Below are 17,673 nucleotides of genomic sequence, written 5' to 3' on the forward strand. Positions count from 1 at the left end.
TATTAAGAACTATGTATGGTTTAGGTTACTTTGTAAAGCATTTTCTTAACACACCTCCACCGGGTTCTTTTCTTGCCTCAGATGATTTTCTAGCCAAGCCCTGGATAAGCACACTCAGGAGCCTGACAGGTTTTCAAAGATCCTGAGGATGTTTGTTGAGGAAGTTGTTCAGTTTGGGAAAGCCACAACACTACAGTGAACTGGTGGCTCAGGCCTTGCTGCCTCTTGCAATCCCTCTCCCTGAAGGTGATACTGGCTTTGACCTGTGCCCCAGACCAATGCAGTCAGGCAGCTCTGTAGTTCCCCTAAATTGTATGTAGTGCCATGTACTCCAGGACTGCTCTAATCCTGGCCAGTACCTCCAGCTACCCTGCTCGGAGTGCCTAAATACCAGATAGTCCTGGCATGAAGTGTTACGAGCAAGGAGGTGATAAGGCAGGAGCGTGTACATGCAAGACAACAAGTATTCCCCATTCCCACAACGCAGTTCACAGGGAAGGCATATGATGTGACCACTGTGTTGCAGCCATCCTGGGAAGAAGGCAAGACTGGCCTTGCAGAGGTGAGTCATGTGGGTCAGAGCCATCCCTTGCTGAGGGCAGGTTATACAGAGGTTCAGTACATGTACTGGAGGAATAGAGTCAGCAGCAGCATCCTCGTATCTGAAAAAAAGCCCAGTAGGACGGCATCTCCTCCCTCGCCAAAGAGAGGAACTGTGACAAGCTCATTTGTTCTGGCTGGAGGCAGCAATTACCTGATACACTGCTAAAGCTGAAGCTCTACTGCTGGGAAGGTGTATACATCGCTGAGAATGAGTCCCATCCTGACAAATACGAGGGTCTTATCGCAAGCGTACAAGATCCCTGTCAGCTGTCAGGTGATTATCCATGTGTGTACCTGAACACTTTTCCTGACCAAAGCAGGTATTCATAGTTTAGTGCCGCCCTAGGCTGGCCTGGAAAAATGCTTATACTGATTGAACACTAACCAGACATCTCCTTACATACACAAGCAAGGGTGGCACAGTGTGCTCCCAGCAATGCTAGTATGCGTAGCCTTTGTTGTAAAGCTGTGGAGGGAGGCTCCCAAGGTCCGGCAGATAAGTGGCATTCTCATCCAGGTGAGAAAGAGGTACTGTGTCCTCCTCACTGATCTGCCGGTCAAGCTCTGCCTTCAGAGTTGGCCGCTGGTTATCAGGGAAGGCCAGAGAGAACAAGGCTTCAGGCTCACACACAAACTTGTACACGTAGCGCTCTCCAGCCACCTGCAGGGAAGACATGAGATGAATGCTGCAGGCACACAGGCAGCACTAGGCAATGCTCCTCAGCAGTGGAGAAGGCTTGCAAAAACATCTGGCTGCTCTAGCCCATTGCCCTGAGACATGTCAGAGTTGTAAACTCCTTGTGCTGTCATCCTGCTTCTCTGGTCTCTCCTGGAACAGCTCCTGGGAAATGGGATGCTGCTAGCTGACTCTTTGTCCAGGTAGCAACAGCATCAACGGTCCCTGACCAGTCTGTACTGTGACATAATTACACTCACGGTTATCCTCTCCAGTGCCCTGGATCTGGAAGAGACCATCCCTACCACATAGGACCAACCCCCAGGCAGCCTTTCTCTCACCAACAGCAGGTCCAGACTGATTATATGTCCTTGCAGCTGCATAAATTTCAACTCTCCTGACTGCAGACACATACAGAAAAAGAAAGACATCATGATTCCCCTTTGTTTTATTTCCCATATGTTGCCTAGATTCAGCTCCTTTACACATTCCTGATTTAACTGCTACAAAGAGAAGTTATGGGGAAAGAAAGCTCAGGATGCCTAGCTAGCTCAAGTACATTCTGTACCTGTAAGACTTCCTGTCTCTAACAAGAGAAGCATCACTAAAGGCATAAAAACTGCATCTGCTTTGCAAACTGACCTTCTGCATGATGCCTTTCTCATAATAGTAGCGAAGGGATCGGCTCAATTTGTCATAGTTCATGGCTGGACGGTTCTTTTGGATACCCCACAGCCTGGCTACCTGTAGAATAAAGCATCAAAGTGCGTGAATGTCTGTGAACCCAGCCCAAGGGCAAAAGGACATTATCCAGCTGATTCTCTTTTGAGGAACGGTGCCACAACACATACAAATATTTACAACACTTAAACAATAGACTCAAACAATAATTATTTAGCAGCTTTTCAACAAGAAGAGTAGAACTTAAACTGAAGTACCCTATATCACAGAGAGGCATTCTCCTTGCCACTACAGAGCTCATTTGCTGTCAACACTTCTCCTCAGTCTCCAGCACTCTGAAAGCTTGAGGATGCTAAAGGACTGCTTCACCCTATGCTACACTTTATCTTCAGGAATCATATGTTTACCAGGTGCCCAAGTATGAGGGAACACCTCCAATGGAAGACCCATGTGCCTTTCTTCCTCCTGCTACATGATTTTCAGCTTTGTCCATGAGACTCAGAAATCTGTTATAAGCATATGCCAGCTCACCAAAACAACTCTGGACTGAAAGTGCCCGCAAAGGTTGATATGCAGCAAGAACAGTGCTAAACGCAGCTCTAATCGTAGCAAGATATGAACAGATATTACAGATACATCTCTCAGATATTGTCAGATATCTTTGGGTTTTTTGGAACACGCAGCATTAGAAATTACACCTTAGTTAACGTCATTTTGATATAAAAATGTATTTAGACTAGGACATAGTTTCTTCCAGATTTTTATGAAAACTTCTGCAACCAGTACGGTTGAAAACTCCAAACCTTAATGTCAGCCTCAAGCATAAAGCGTGATAAGACAGCACAAGTTACTGCAAGCTTGAGAGTGAAATGTCTAGGGAAGTGGAGACAGTGGGTAATTTGACTCACTGCATTGCTGAGACTCTAAACTTACAAGCAGCCTTTCTTAAACCTGATATTTGTGTCACCCAAGTGTTTTGACCTCGTCTAAAAACCTTGACTTGCAGCAGGGTCTAGCGAGTACCACTGGTAGGCAGAAGCCTTCACAGGGCAGAGGAAAAGCCTCTTGAGAATTTGCAGCCTCAGAAACAGTGGCTGCTCCCCCTGAGCCTGCAGAGAAGCTAAATGGTTTCACCTCTTCTGGCTCAATGAGCTTGAACTCCATCCCTCTACCAGTCCAGGCAATGAAGTGGGAATTGGTCGGATCGTCCAATAAAGCCACAAGAAATTGCCAGAGCTGGAGAGATCCCCGTCTCTGGTATGGAGGTCCTTCCCGGTACCCTCCGGCTTCCTGCTTGATGTCTCCTGCTGAGAAGAACAAACAAGGTGTTTCTAAGGGTATCAATGCAAAAACAGTTGCAAAAAGAAGAAGAAAAAAAAAAAAGGCACATTTCACAAATGTTTACCTGGAATATTTCAGTTCATATAAAACAGAGTGGCCAAGTCACCAGCAGCTCTTCCAAGAGGAGCTCTGATGAACCTCACAATTAAGCTACTTATGCTAGAAGGCCTGTTTGCTGCTAAAAAAGCTCAAGAAACAGGATACCAAAAAGCCAGGTATGAACCACAGCTAACGCACCTGCAAGAACACAATGTAATGAACTATGTAGACAGTGGTCAAGTGGCTAGCAAAGATGCTGGATAACCCTATCTTATACCCAAACTGGAAGCATTCTTTCTCCAACCTTCATATTTTTCTGGAACAACACAGACATCATCAGTAAAGGACCTCATCTGCTTGTCATAGCTGCAGCCTGAAAGAGAAAGCAACATAGGCAGTCATAGACAAAGACAGGGTAGTACTAGAGGGCAATGCAATGCAGGGAAAAGACGACAGTCACTGAGTTTCTTACCTAATGTATCTTCTGTATTTGAATGGCTTGGATAACTCTCAACATTTATGTACATGGAAGGGCAGCCAGGTACATCTATAGAACAATTAACAAGTTCATTTAATTAAAAAGCACAGGAGGCAGAATGATCTTGCTCTCCGGAGGTGGATAGGTAAGTGCAGCTGTCTAACCAATGTCCTCTTAGGGCCTTCTTAAATAAAGGGTTAATGGCAGACTGATAACTTTTTATGTCTCAGCCATCCCACCACAACTTCATCTTCCTCATGCTTCCAATCATGAATTACACTAGTAAATTTCTGTGGTACTATCACATGACTTCCTTCAGAGTAGCCAGGATAGCCAGTCAGTCACCTATGCACCACTCAATACAAAATCTTGGACAATAGGCTAAATTTTTATGACACCTCTCCCTCATCTTAGTTTAAGATAACTATGCACTCTGCTACTGTTTTCAGAGGTGAGAAGGCATTACATTTTTCCAGGGGTACTATGATGATGATAATGGAAAGCGTCAGCATCTGAATGTTTACTACAGACAGCGTCTCACAAATGTCATTTCAGATGTCTTAAGTCTCCTTGGCTTTTTCACATCATGATAGGGCATTCTCACAAACAGTTGAGAAAAGATAAAGGAAAAAATAGCCCGAGTTTGAAAACAAGCAGAAAGTCTTTTCATGATCTCTGTGCAGCATATATCGTTGCCTGGGCACTGCAATTTATATCTTCTGTATCTTGTGTTTTCTGAATCAAACCTATTTGCTGTCCACAGCTGAAATGGAAGCTGTAACTGGGAGCTTTGGAAAGATTTACCTTACGTTTCCCTCATACTCCTGTGTATAGCCGTTGCTTTCAGCAGACATTTTGCTGATGCTAAGGGCAGAAGGGTACTCTGAGCTGACTGACTGTGTATTATTACAATTGTAAACTACTCTTACAAAAAGCATTCTTCTGGGTTTGCACATTTTCTTCCCCTGTCTGGACAGAAGTACCCAGTGAAAGTGTAATATCAGCATAGCCACAGTGGTGGATTCTATACCCTCATAGGAGCTTTTTATTTATGTATTTATTTCTGCTAAAGGAAACAACTCAAAATGTCCATTAAAATACCAGGAAGCCACATGTAACATTCCCTCTAGAAGAGGGTATTGTGATGTCAGGGTAGCAAGTCTTTGGACAGGTCTGCTGAAAAAATAAGATTTATCCCTTGTGGAAAAATAAGAGGATTACCTGATTGATCAGGTAATTTTTGGAATTATAAAATTTTTTCTCTTGTGATCCTCTGAAATCTCTGCTATCTGCTCTGTGTGCCCTGTTTCTATGGGAAGTAGCAGGTGAAGGTTGACACTACAAGAGACACAGAGCCTCACGCTTGCACTCAGCTGAGTCAACCCAGATCCCGCTCTGCGCTTATGCCTGTCCTTGGACCAGTTTATTGTTAGCCACCCAAGTCTCTTTAGACTGTTTTAGGTTTAGACTTTTAGATCTGTTTGTCAGAACAAAGCTGGTTTATCTCGCATGGTAAGCTCCAAAATGGGGCATCAGCTCTCTCTGTGACCTGCTGCGGCGAGTTTCCAGTGGGTGTCAGCTGCTGGTGAGAGACCGCAGCAGTGAAAGCTGACCTCATCAGCTAGGCTGGGAGAGATGCATCTTTGCCTCCATTTTGTGAATTAAATTCTTCTGCCGCCAGTCAGGGAAAAGGCACGGGGCCAGACAATGTCACGAGCTGCAGCTCAGGGTTGTGCAGCGCAATCCCTGCACCCAGAGCAGCTTTCCTCTGCCAGTGCTTGAAGGTCCCCTCCTGCTGCAGGGATCTGAGACAGTTTTTCTGTACAAGCTCCAAGATTTTGATTCCTTCCTTTCCGCTGCCATTTACAGAACGTTTGCAGTATAATTTCTTCAAAGCTGACCTCACTCCTCTCCCTTTCTACGGCCTACCAGCTCACGTATCCCTCTGAAGACAAAAACACCCTGTGAAACTGGGAACGCCCTTTTCTCCATTTCTGATGGTGTGAGTGGGCCAATTATGAATTTTGAGAGTCTCCCCAATGGCTACTTATTCCCTTGGAAAAAAAAAAAAAATGCATGCCTTTAATCTAGTTTGAATGGGTTTAACATCACCTTCTAGCTCCTATATCTTGTTAAAGCTTTCCACTATCTACCAGAAAGTCCTTCTCAGAACACAGTATGGAAAGTGAATGTCCCAGCCTTTTCTTGGATGCAGTAAACAGACAGAACTGTTTGCATTTCCTGCTATGCAGCCAGTTTCCCAGACCACAGATGCTCCTGAAGATGAAGTAGTACTGTTTCAAAGCCCAAAGACCACCAGTGATGGACGTTCACCCACAAGGTTGCTTACCCCCATCGATGCCTGGTTTATGCAGTCAGAATCATAGAATCATAGAGTAGTTTGGGTTGGAAGGTGACTCTAAAGGTCATCTAGTCCAACCCCCCTGCTGTGGGCAGGGACATCTTCAACTAGATCAGGTTGCTCAGAGCCCCGTCCAACCTGACCTGGAATGTTTCCAGGGATCCGGCACCTCTCTGGGCAACCTGTTCCAGTGTTTCACCACCCTCAGTGTAAAAAATTTCTTCTTTATACCTAGTCTAAATCTACCACCCCTTTAGTTTAAAGCCATTCTCCCTTGTCCTGTTGCAACAGGCCCTGCTAAAAAGAGCTAGTTCTGCCTACCTGAGTCATACACATAGTCCACCTGCTCCTGCTTGATCACCACAGCTGCTGGGTACTGACTGCTGCTGCCTGCTCGGCTTGCTTGCTCATACCGCAGGTCATGGTACTCCTGTTTGAAGCCCTGATGAGGGTACTGGAGGCAGGGCTCAGACATCTGACGCTGGTAGGCAATGGGGTCTTCCTGGGCCATGCCCTGGGAGGGGAAGGAACGGCACATCTCCACAGGTGGCTGGTACGCAGAGCTAGAAGAGGGGAGAGGACAATGGGGTGGCTGCTTTCTTGGCCCTCTGATCTCAGCCCTGGTGCAGGGCTGGTTGAGGGACAAAAAATTCCTCAGCCTCAGCCTGTTATTAGGGCTGTAGGAGCTGCACGCATAGCTGGGGCAAGGAAGGGACGCCAGTGAAAGATGTTTCCAAGGGCAGCTACACAGCCCATCATTCACCGAATCTGATGGGCTTAAGGTTATAGACTTCTTCAAACCCTAGGCAGCAGCGATGGGTCCCAGGTACTTTGGATGGGGGAGATCCTGTGATTGCTGGAAACTGAGCACTTTAATCTGGATGCTGCAGCCCCTCCTCCCTGAATCGCCAAGGAGGGCAATCCTTCTTGCCAGGGGCTGCCTCCTCCTGGCAGTAACTCACCTGTTTTCATTGAGGTATCCACAGCTGGACGTGGGGTGGGGTGGCCCCGCAGGGGTCAGGAAGCTCCTGTCCTGTCTAGGAAACTGTTGGAGTGGTGACTGTATCGGGGTTCCTGGGTTGGGGGACTTGATTCCAACTTGTCTGGGCTGATCATAGGCACTGGGACAGTCAAACAGATATTGGAGCATTACAGTTCTCTGAGAAGGACTTGTGGCAGTACCTGGGGAGAACGCGTCACAGGCAGACACGCTCTCCCTCTGTGCAGCCACCTAGGTCAGAAAACTCCCAGCACAAACTCCTTCCTTTTTGATTATTGGTTGCCCCCATGCACAATAGCAATAACCCTTCAAGCAGAAAACTGGAGAAGGTGTCTGTACTGAAGAAGCCATACTATAACTCAGGCAAATAGTTGGGACTGTGGGCAATGGTGTCAGGGAGCTCCTTGCGGGACAGATTTTGGAAAGCAATGGGGAGAGAGAGGCACGTGACAGATGTCAAGACTGCTCTCAGCATCAGAACAGCTGAGGAACAGCACTAGGGAGAAGAAAAGACGCAAGCCCAGATCTACTCTACACAGGTCTGCTCTATCCAGTGCAATAAATGGCAGTCTAAGCAGGCTGCCATGAGCTGACCCACTGGTTAATTTGTATTGCAGCATATGTGCACTGCCCTTATCCAGCAGACAGACCAGACTGTTGTCATAACACCTCATTATTAGATAAGGCAGTAGCACTTGATTTCATAACACCTCCTGTCCCTCCCCTGTGTAAGCTGTGTTACCTGGCATAAAGGCACTGCTCGCCATTGTGGTACTGGAATGGCTGCTTATGGTTACAGGACAGTGTGGGGTCCAAGGAGGGACTCTGCGGCTCCTTTTTAATCTTAGCAGGAGGACTGTGAAAAGCTACTGTGGGAGAGAAACGAAAGGTCAAGTTGACACTTTTCTTGTATATGGAGAGATATTTTTATCAGCCAGTAAAAAGTCAGTTGAGATGCCACCACCTTGTCCTTGTTCAGCTGGCTCTGCGAGAAACAAAATACCAATATGCACAACTGTTCACTGGACTTTCCTGAGCTCTGCCCTTGGTTTAGTAAGGTTTGTATGATACATCAACCTTAAAAAAGCAAATCTAAGGTAGTGTTAACATGCTCTGTGATAATCCAGAGCACTTTGAAAAGGATTTAGAGTGGATATTTCCTAAGCTGTTCAGGGCTGGGACAGACATTTTCTGTTATTTCATAAAGGGTAGCATGCACATACTCTATTTTTCAACACATAAAAGCAAAGTTTTCATTTGCATCATGCAAAATGCTCTTTCATTGACATACCTGGTAAGCATGTCTTGTGAGTAGCATTACCATGTAGCACTGCATTATATTATAATGCACTAATATGATGACACATTGTAGATTTCCTGATAGTATCATAGGACAATAAATGTAAGGTTTTTGTAGACACAGCTACAAAACCTGAAGGTTTTCTGTGGGAAAATACTATTATATGTATTGCATACTATTACAGGCTGTCACCAGGCTAACTTGCTCACAGACAACTTACACAAGTAGTGTTTTCAGAAGCACCTAACCAATTTAGATAGCTAAAATCCTTTTTCCAAAGGAACTGCACCAGTGTTAAAGCACAGTACAAAACAGAAGTCTGACTTCCAAGTCCTTGCTTTCACTATAATATACCTCAAAGTTCAAAGAGCAGCTTGCAGTCCTCTCAGTAGCCTCCCTTTGATGTATCTAATTTCATTAATTGTATCAGGTTTATACTTTAGGACTCAGGAAAAAGGCCAGGCCCTTCTACACGATACTGCGATTCCTGGGCGGGAGGCTGCCATGCCGGCACTCAGCAGCTACCCATATAATTTCCAAATGCAGGTTTCCCTTTGTTGAATCTCTTCTATGCTAACAGTCCAACATCCCTGAGTGTGGGATTGGGGGAATCTTATAACCACTCTGCTCATCCAAAACATCAGTGACAGTCCAGGAAAAAAGTAAAAACGTTCCTTTTCATTTTCAGTGCACTGGTCTGTGGTCATGGCCTGGTGCAGACGAGGAGGGATATTTCTGGGCTGGTTAGAATTTCATGAATAACAAATGTGGGTTGCAGTTTACAGCACCAGGAAGTAGGATGTGGGTATTGTTACTTCTTATGCCTAATTAAATCCAGCAGGGAGCAAAACTTCCTTAACTAGTTCCTCAGAAAAGCTTATCCTGGCTGAAGGACGTGGCAAGCATCTTCTACCTTTGCCTCTGGGCTCTGCTGCTGCTGTTAGAAGGTCACTGACACTTAGGAAGCAAAGAAAAGTAACCCCAGAAAGGTACATAGATCTAGGCTCGTTTTTCAAACAAGGGAAAGATCTGTCCTCCAAATCAAAACTGTAAGCTTTTAATAAGGCTAGCTCCAGTCCTTCTTCACCAGCTTACTCCCATCTCTTCAAGCTGACATGATGTTGCTTACAAAGCCTGGGATGTTCAGAGCTGTGGTTACAGTTTTAAGGATGGAAAGTAACATCCCGATCTGTTAATACCTCATATTTTTGCTGAGTTTATTTCAGGACCGACCTGAACTGCATGTGCACCAGCCATCCTCAAGCCAGTTCTCCCTCACATAAAGGACTAATTGTCCCTTCAGAAGTGCTGCAGCAAGCAACTATCAAAAGGGCTGGAGAAAGGGCTGCTGCTGTCTCTCTCAGCACAGGATATTAAGGCCACTTTCTATGGCGAACATCCCTCCCCAAAATTAATTTTCTCAGCAAGAGGGGGAAAAAAAACAAAACCCAAACCTGACTCCTTTTGCCTGCCTTTGGTTTCAGCCTACACCAGAAAAGCCAATCTTTACATCATACCAGCACCCAAAGGGATCCAAACAGCTTGGCAGAATCAATATACATAAAGAAATCCATAAGATACCAGAGCCTCATATTGTTTCTGGCTCCTACTCCTTCTCAGGGACAACTGGCTCCCACAGCCAATCCTGGGGCTGCCATCAATCATAGCAGAGGGGCCTGTTCACAAACAGCTCTTGGCACTGTCCAAACTGATGGCAGGTGTGAGTGTGCTGACCCAGCGGGCCTGCCCCAAACCCAGGATGCATTCAGTATCCCAAGCATGACACTCCTGCATCTGTGCAAACACCCCAGGCCCAGGGAAGGGTCAAAAGAGAAAAGGGTCTTTCTACGCCTGGGGCATCCATTTCCCTTCTGTCTGCAGCAGTTCTTTTCAATGTACGGAGTAAACAGATATATAGAACCCATTTAAAAATGCTGATGTGTCGGCTGAGTCTCAGGGGGAAAAAAAAAAAACAAATTACTCTTGTCCAGTACACTGAAGTTTGAAGAAGCTAGATGTGCTAGGAGCAGCCAGTTCTTTCCGGCCCCTAATAGCTGGAGCAGGCTATCACATTACAACTGGCTCATTCATTCAGAGTGAAACATGGGACCAGCCCTCTCCTCAGTTCTAGGTCAAAAAGAGGAAGAAACAAGATGTATGATGCAGACCAAGCCCGGCTGTGCTGCAAGACCAAGTCCAGGGGAAGGAGGTAGACAAGAACAACCGCTAGAAGTGCTTCATTTTAGTTTTCATGGGGAAAACTGTCCTGGGCAGAGAGGGGTATCAGCATAGGAAGGGCACCAAAGTTGACTGCACCAGCTTTAAATGGACATCTCTACTCTCAGTTAGCTGCCAGACATGTATATGCCCAGGGAACAGTGAGGCATCTTCCTGTAGCCTTGACATGCCTGTCAAAAGTCAGGCTCCAGGTTCTTGCAGCTGCTTGCAACACAGAGCTATTCAGAAAAGTCTGTATTCACTTCAGGCATGTAGTCTGAGCCCAGCATCAGCTTCCAAATAAAACGGTGGCATGCTCTGAGGACCAGCTGAAACAGGCCTAGTGTGAGAAAAGCAGGAAGAGTTGCATGGCCATTGCGTGGAAGGTTCCTATATGTACACTTGTACCTGTGCAACATTCAGCTCCTTTGTATGGTGAAGTGCTTTGACTAGTTCTCAGAGCAAACATTTGTGGTACGGTCTGTACACTCCTGTGCAAACACATGCAATCTGTCCAGTAGATAGTTCGTAAGAACAGAGAGCAAGTAGGCTAGCAAGCACATCTCTTCAGGGATACTGTGCCCTCATGCTGTGGCAGGCAGCAGACAGGACCATCATCTCACAGAGGCCATGCTGGCAGCAGATGCTCAGCCAGAGGCCACACAGGTGAGCAGAACCTCAAAAAAGCATCATGCAGGAGACACAGCACCTGTAATTCCATGTACAGTCCAATTTCTTTTGCTTTGGGAGGAGTGATAGCACAAACTTTACCTTTGATTATCATAGTAATGCATTTTCTTAGCTGTTCAGGGGTGCCGAATTATTCGCAAATACATCAACTAAAATACACATCTGTTGAAACCACTCTGCGTAAGGGACTGTGGTAGTTACCACCAACAAATACGCTTTTGCGTTGTCCAGATGTGGACAGTTAGCCTGGTTTTTTTTGTCACCGTCACAACAATGTAGAAATAAAATGAGTACTTTAGCCTCAACGTCTGTGCGTTGCATTTATGTATTTGTTTGGTTTAAGTGTATCCTGCCTTTCTCCCCTGAGATGTATGATCATCCCCATGCTACTTACAGTTTTCTGAATGAAAGTCAGGCACAAATTGCTCATCACTGTCTGGAACCTGAGCTGCCAGGGGAGGGAGGGAAGGAGGGGAGGAGGCAGGGGAGAGAGAGAGAAAGAGAATTAGATTTGGCACTTTGTATGGTATAATTTACAGTAAGACAGAAATAAGTCTATGCAGGAAAGATCTGAGCTTTCTGCTGGGATGCACTTTAGTGACTAAGGATAGTTTCCCTTTGGGATTAAAGAATACAGTTCTTCCACCTCAGATTTATCTCTTAACAGCCTGCCAGTTTCTTTCTCCCTTACCTTGGAAATAAGGACAACAGCAAGTTTATTAGCTCAGGGTCCACAGTTCTCGTTAGAAACGTAACATTCAGGGATTTTTAAGCATTTAGCATAGGGAAAAACAACTACCAACTGATGAATTTGGAAAGGCTATGCCAAAGTGATGAGCAGAACAGGAAACATCTATGCCTTCATACACGATCTTTTCAGTAGCTCCAGAAGCAGTGGATAGCTTGGCACTAGTGGAATAGGCTACAATTTGTAAATCAGCAGAAGGAGAACATTTCAGAAGAAAAAAAATAAAATTACCTGGTAGCAGGAGAGGGAAATGGTTAATAGTGCCTTGCATGTATGTGTGATTTTGCAAATGGGAAATGTAAGAGGAAGTGCTGGTGTAGTCATTGAGAACCTGACAGCAAACAGCTGCTCTTTCCCCACAAATCAGTGCAGTAAAGCTTACTTCTAGGCATCTCCCCTGTGGACAGCATTGGTAGTACAACTCCAAGAATAACAGCAAGGTCTAAGATATGAGTATTTCAAAGATTGTCTAATAAAGATATCTGAAAATCTGCAGAGGCCTCATTTACCTTGGAACAGCCTACCTCACCGGAACAGGATGTTGCTGAATGTGGTAAATAAACAGTGAAATAGTTAACAACATTAGTATCTCAATGTTAAGAAGCTTCAGGCTTAATGCCTCCTTTAGACAAACTGGTGAGGCTCACATGTGTTTGTCTGCTGACTTGAAAAGTCAGCAGCACACTTTGTAAGTTGATGCCTCTTCATAACTCAGGGGATCATATTTATTCTGATTTACATGAAAGACTAGACTTTGCAAAAGCTGTAAAGCCCACATGGATAGAGTTTCCCACAACATCCAAAATGGAGGCACTAAGAGTCTTTCGTTATATACTTTACAGTATGTTTCATCACTTCCTAGAGTAAATACTTATTTTAAATTAAAACTTAAAATATCAGAATTCTTCTTCCTGTGATGCCTATGAAACCTCTAACAGTGGTTGGAAGCTGGTACCTGGTGAAGACTGGCAGCTGTGCTCACCCTTATGGCATCACTCATGCAAATTCCTCATCTGCCTATACATAGCTGCCTGCCTTTTCTGATCTCCAGCTTAGATCGTTCTGTTCACGGATCACCTACCATAATGTGGCCTTAGCCCATGTCCGAGTTGCACTGAAGCCATTGCAAAATATATAGTAAGACAATGAAATGGCACAGTGGAAGAAAAAGAATTTTATTGTCCTTCTTCACCTACAGGTTGACTCAGCAAGGTACAAGGTGTGTCCTTGAGAGATCATTCCAACATACAAAATCAAATGTTATAATAGTCCATAGTGCTATTATATAAAATTCCTGTGTTGAAACAGTGTATATGTAATTAGTGTTGTTCTGATTTCACAGAGCAGTCAGCTACACATAGTCTCCTCTAGCTCCTGCTTCCCTTATTTCCTGAGAAAATCTTTAATCAACATTGCCCTCACACATTCACAGAGGGAACAATTCATTCAGATTTTCCAACTGTAAATATAATTGTGCATGCTTGCCCCATTCTACAAGATGGTTTGTGCCTATCTTTCCTTTGCAAGAGCTATATAAGCAAGACAGAACAGTACACTTGGACAGCCTACACACAGTCTAGAACATATGGTTTTGTTGAAGCACATCTCAATCACATACTTAAGCAGTAGGACACCAAAGCAAGTGATCCAATCTGGCTTTCTCCCTGACAGCAGCATCTGTATTTATTTACAAATACCTTTGCATTCTTCCCTATCACAGAAAGAAAAGATGTTAAGGAAGCAAGAGAGGCACACCATCCTGATGTCAGGAATACATTACTAATCAGAATTTAGCCCGTATTTTAACACACAGCTATTTTTGCCTTATTACTCAGAGCCTAGCTCAGATATGGCCTCAGTCCACCTCCTGAGCAGTCCTCCATTACCCAGAGTCAGCAACTAATGTGGTAAATTCAGGTCTGACAAAGAACTAAGCTTTTGGTTGTGCCCTGGGAGAAACTGTGAGGAGAACCTAAACCATAGCACATGTCATGTTCAAATAGTTTATTACTTCTAACAATTAATTTTATGTCCCTTTTACCACAGGGAAGGGAGAGCTTGCAGCAGATTGTTATTTCACAAAATCTCTCACAAACTATTGCTGAAACATATGCTGCTGCTAGTACATAACAGACAAACCTAGAGGTTTTGTTATTGCAGAGTGGACAAGAGATAGCACTCTCTCAGCTCTAAAGCAAAGGTGATGTAGTCAAAGGGACATGAGGAACGGAAGCCCACTAACCTCAGTCACTTGAAGCTAAGCTGGACAAGACATACCAAAAATTAACCTTAGGGAATAACACTACATTAACAACAGGCAGTGGATTAGAATGGAACTAGCCAAGCTCTTTGCACTGCAGTCACTGTTCCTTAAAATAACCTGTATGACAACAAACTGGAAATATAAGTGATAAAGGTGGGGAACAGAAAAAAAAAAACCTACAAAATTCATTTTATGAATTATCTTTAAAAAGCAATATTGTAATAGAAGATATAACGGGGATCACACTGTATGAGCTGAATTTGGATTTCACAGCCTACTGCCTTGAGGCTACTATTGTCTATCACATTGCTGGCAATCTCACTAAGAGAATTACATACTAAAAGCAATAGACCACAGAAAAGATGTGAAATGAAGGGCATGGCTGGAGTGAGCGCATGCAGCCTCACTGCTGGACAGTGATGCTTGCGGACAGCTACAGTCCTGTATTAGAAGGCTGAAGTACCAGTTGCCAGAAAAAAAAAAATTAAATTTTTATATTCATTATCTACCTCATATAGTTGCAATACAGATAGACATTTTCTTGTTCTCCCCAAACCAGCATCTATATTTAAAATAAATGGGATACCTAATCAGACACTTAAAGCCCAACCCCAGGCTTATTTTAGTCACTCAGACTGCATGTATCAACATGTGCTTCACCATCTCCCACATCGCTTTCAGGATCTGGAGCACCATAACTAAAGCTCTCTGGCTAAGGATACACAAAGAAGAAGTGCATCTCTCCTCCTTGCAATCAGCACAGATAATTCCTGTGCAACTTTTCTCCAAGGAAGTTTTTTTGTTTCTCTGAATGCCAAATCACTTTTATAAATTATTTGGCTTGAAATCAGTTCCATACAGTTATCAACTGCCAGCTTCACATTGTTGCATTCTAACAGATTCTGGTAAAAATGGTGTAGAGGAAAACTTCAGATTTTTAGTAACAAGGCCTAGGATTTTTCAGCATCTGTTTCTTTTAAGAGTCACCTATATGCAGACATTATTCTTTTACCCTGCAAAGGAGAAATCAGGTGTTAATTGACACTTAAAAATATTCTAAAAAGCTAACAAAGAAATACCCCTATGAATGAAACCACACAAATATATATATATATAGAGAGAGATGCATATACATACATATACATCCACATGTATATGTGGTTTAAATTTGTTAACATTTTTCATATGGCTGATTTTTTGTTGTGAATTTATATTTCAGTTTGATTCCTTCCTAGGTTTGTTTCTCTTTTATTTCAAAAGTAACACCAAGAACTGTAAATAAAATAGCTAAATTTCTTAACTAAATGTGGTAGAGGCAGAGAATAAATAACATATTTCATATTTTCACTTTCTTTTCTTTTTCTTCTGCATTGTTTAGGAAGGTACTCTTAAGTTTTCAGTTGCCTTCATCTCATGAACAAATGTTAACATATAGACATGCACAAGACATTAATGAAAAAAAAATTGTTTTCCTGAATGGTGAAAGTGATTTGACATACTGGTGAATACAGAAAAACAAACGATAGTTTGCTTCGGAGGGCAACTTTGCTTGTTAAAAGTCTGGAAATGGGAGTCACCATGGGAGAAAGTAGTTCCCCATATATGCGGTCTAAAATCATAAGCTAGAATATTAAAACATGCGTTGAATTTCCCAAGGATTTCACTTGGACTCTGACTAGATGCTATGAGCTATACAAAAAAAAAAGATATCTTCCTATACTCTAAAAACATGTAATAGAGTTTGCATTATCATTTACTGATCATGTATAATAGCGGATTACCTCTTTCTATACAGTGCTATGAGACCATGTGTGACCTTCCCTTCACCCCAGGGTACTTATGAATTCATTCTACAAACACTCTGCTACTGACAAACATATCGTAAGAGCTTATATGCAAATTCTTTAGATCAGTGAGCTAAAAATATTATCAAATATTAGAAAGCCTAAAATTGAAAGTCTACCAGAAATCAGTTCTGAGGCAAACTTATCTTATTGGCAGCTCAAGGTTTTTGAAGATTTAAGAGAAACCAGTATCAAGCATGTGTGCACATTCAGATCTGTTAGATCTGAACAACAATTAATACCCATTTTTCTGCTCTTACGTAAGTTAGGTGAGTGTTTCAATCCTGGAACAGCCTCCAGGTAATTCCTCTTGCATCCTTACAATCCTCACACTCCCGAATACTGCCTGATCAATGTAATTCCATTTCAGTTTGAAATGAACATAAAACACTTTATTTCTCCTCCCCCCCCCCAATAATCTTACTTAGTTGGCAAATACCTTTTTGAGGCTAAAAAAAAAAAGAAAGAGAACTGTTTGACAGGATTGTCCTTCACTTATAGTAAAATTAGGGGAAATAATCCTGCTCAAAATGCCATGCATATTTTTATATTATTATTGTTAAATATTTGTTAAGTACCTATATCACAGTAAGTACTTTCATATTTATCAAGAGTCTGTACTTGAGAATGTTTTGAATTTTCTAGAAAATGGATCATTTGTAGTACTGGAATTAGAGCAATTTCACCATACTGTTTAAAACTAGTTTCACTTGGAATTAACGGGACTCCCTGGGATTTTAAGCTTTCTTTTCCTTGAAGTCAAAAGGCAAAACAATTTAGACACCAAACTGAACAGTGTGTAAATTCCAGGAAGGTCCCTTCAAAGAATTATCTTAAATAATAAAAAAAAAAAAAAGGGTTAAGAGAAGCACTTCGTTCCCCAAATTAAAAGAATAGTTTATTGTTTGTTTAAAAAAATATCAACGTTCTGGCAACCAACAAAGATAAGTGACAAATTAGCATAAAATCAAACCAGTTACAAGTAGCCTGAAACGAAAATTGTAACCAGGAAAGCAGGCCAACTGCCAAGTTCCATTCACAAGTAAATACCCAGCACAATAGCGTGATTCATGCGTCTTCATTTACACAAGCCAGAGGTTGGCAAGTCTGAAGAAAAAAATAACGTTCGGAGCTAGGCAAACCAAGCAAAGGAGCAGTCCAAACATCAAAAGACAAACAACTGAAAGGCGAACAAAACAAAACAGAGCAAGGGGAAGGAGCCTACCTTCTGTCAGCCAAGTCTCCTGGAGCTGGCTCAAGTCCTGGAAGAGGTCTGCATGAAAAGCGAGCGGTTACCTCGGCGGAGCGCTGGGGAGGGACTGCAGGATGCTCCGGCGACGGAGACGCCGGGCGAAACGAGGAGGTGGGGGCGGAGGCGCGGGGGGAGGACCTGGTCCCTGCCCAGAAGCCTCCACCACCCCCATCCGTCCC

General features: G+C 43.4%; 1 protein-coding gene across 1 annotated transcript in view; it reads right to left on the reverse strand.

Annotated features, from left to right (window-relative positions):
• Window positions 1-1,042: 1,042 nt before the first annotated feature.
• Window positions 1,043-17,673, reverse strand: part of ETV4 (ets variant 4) — an 18,421-nt gene continuing 1,790 nt past the window's right edge. Inside the window, exons 2-11 of the mRNA XM_009326853.1 lie at window positions 17,468-17,515; window positions 11,782-11,835; window positions 7,923-8,049; window positions 7,143-7,301; window positions 6,502-6,743; window positions 3,813-3,887; window positions 3,645-3,713; window positions 3,095-3,264; window positions 1,922-2,023; window positions 1,043-1,264 (exon numbers count right to left, since the gene is read on the reverse strand). Of these exons, the coding sequence (XP_009325128.1) occupies window positions 1,043-1,264; window positions 1,922-2,023; window positions 3,095-3,264; window positions 3,645-3,713; window positions 3,813-3,887; window positions 6,502-6,743; window positions 7,143-7,301; window positions 7,923-8,049; window positions 11,782-11,835; window positions 17,468-17,515 (1,268 nt within the window). The remainder of the gene's footprint in view (window positions 1,265-1,921; window positions 2,024-3,094; window positions 3,265-3,644; window positions 3,714-3,812; window positions 3,888-6,501; window positions 6,744-7,142; window positions 7,302-7,922; window positions 8,050-11,781; window positions 11,836-17,467; window positions 17,516-17,673) is intronic.

This window comes from Pygoscelis adeliae, unplaced genomic scaffold (assembly GCF_000699105.1).
Source record: "Pygoscelis adeliae isolate BGI_AS28 unplaced genomic scaffold, ASM69910v1 Scaffold421, whole genome shotgun sequence".
Taxonomy (NCBI): domain Eukaryota; kingdom Metazoa; phylum Chordata; class Aves; order Sphenisciformes; family Spheniscidae; genus Pygoscelis; species Pygoscelis adeliae.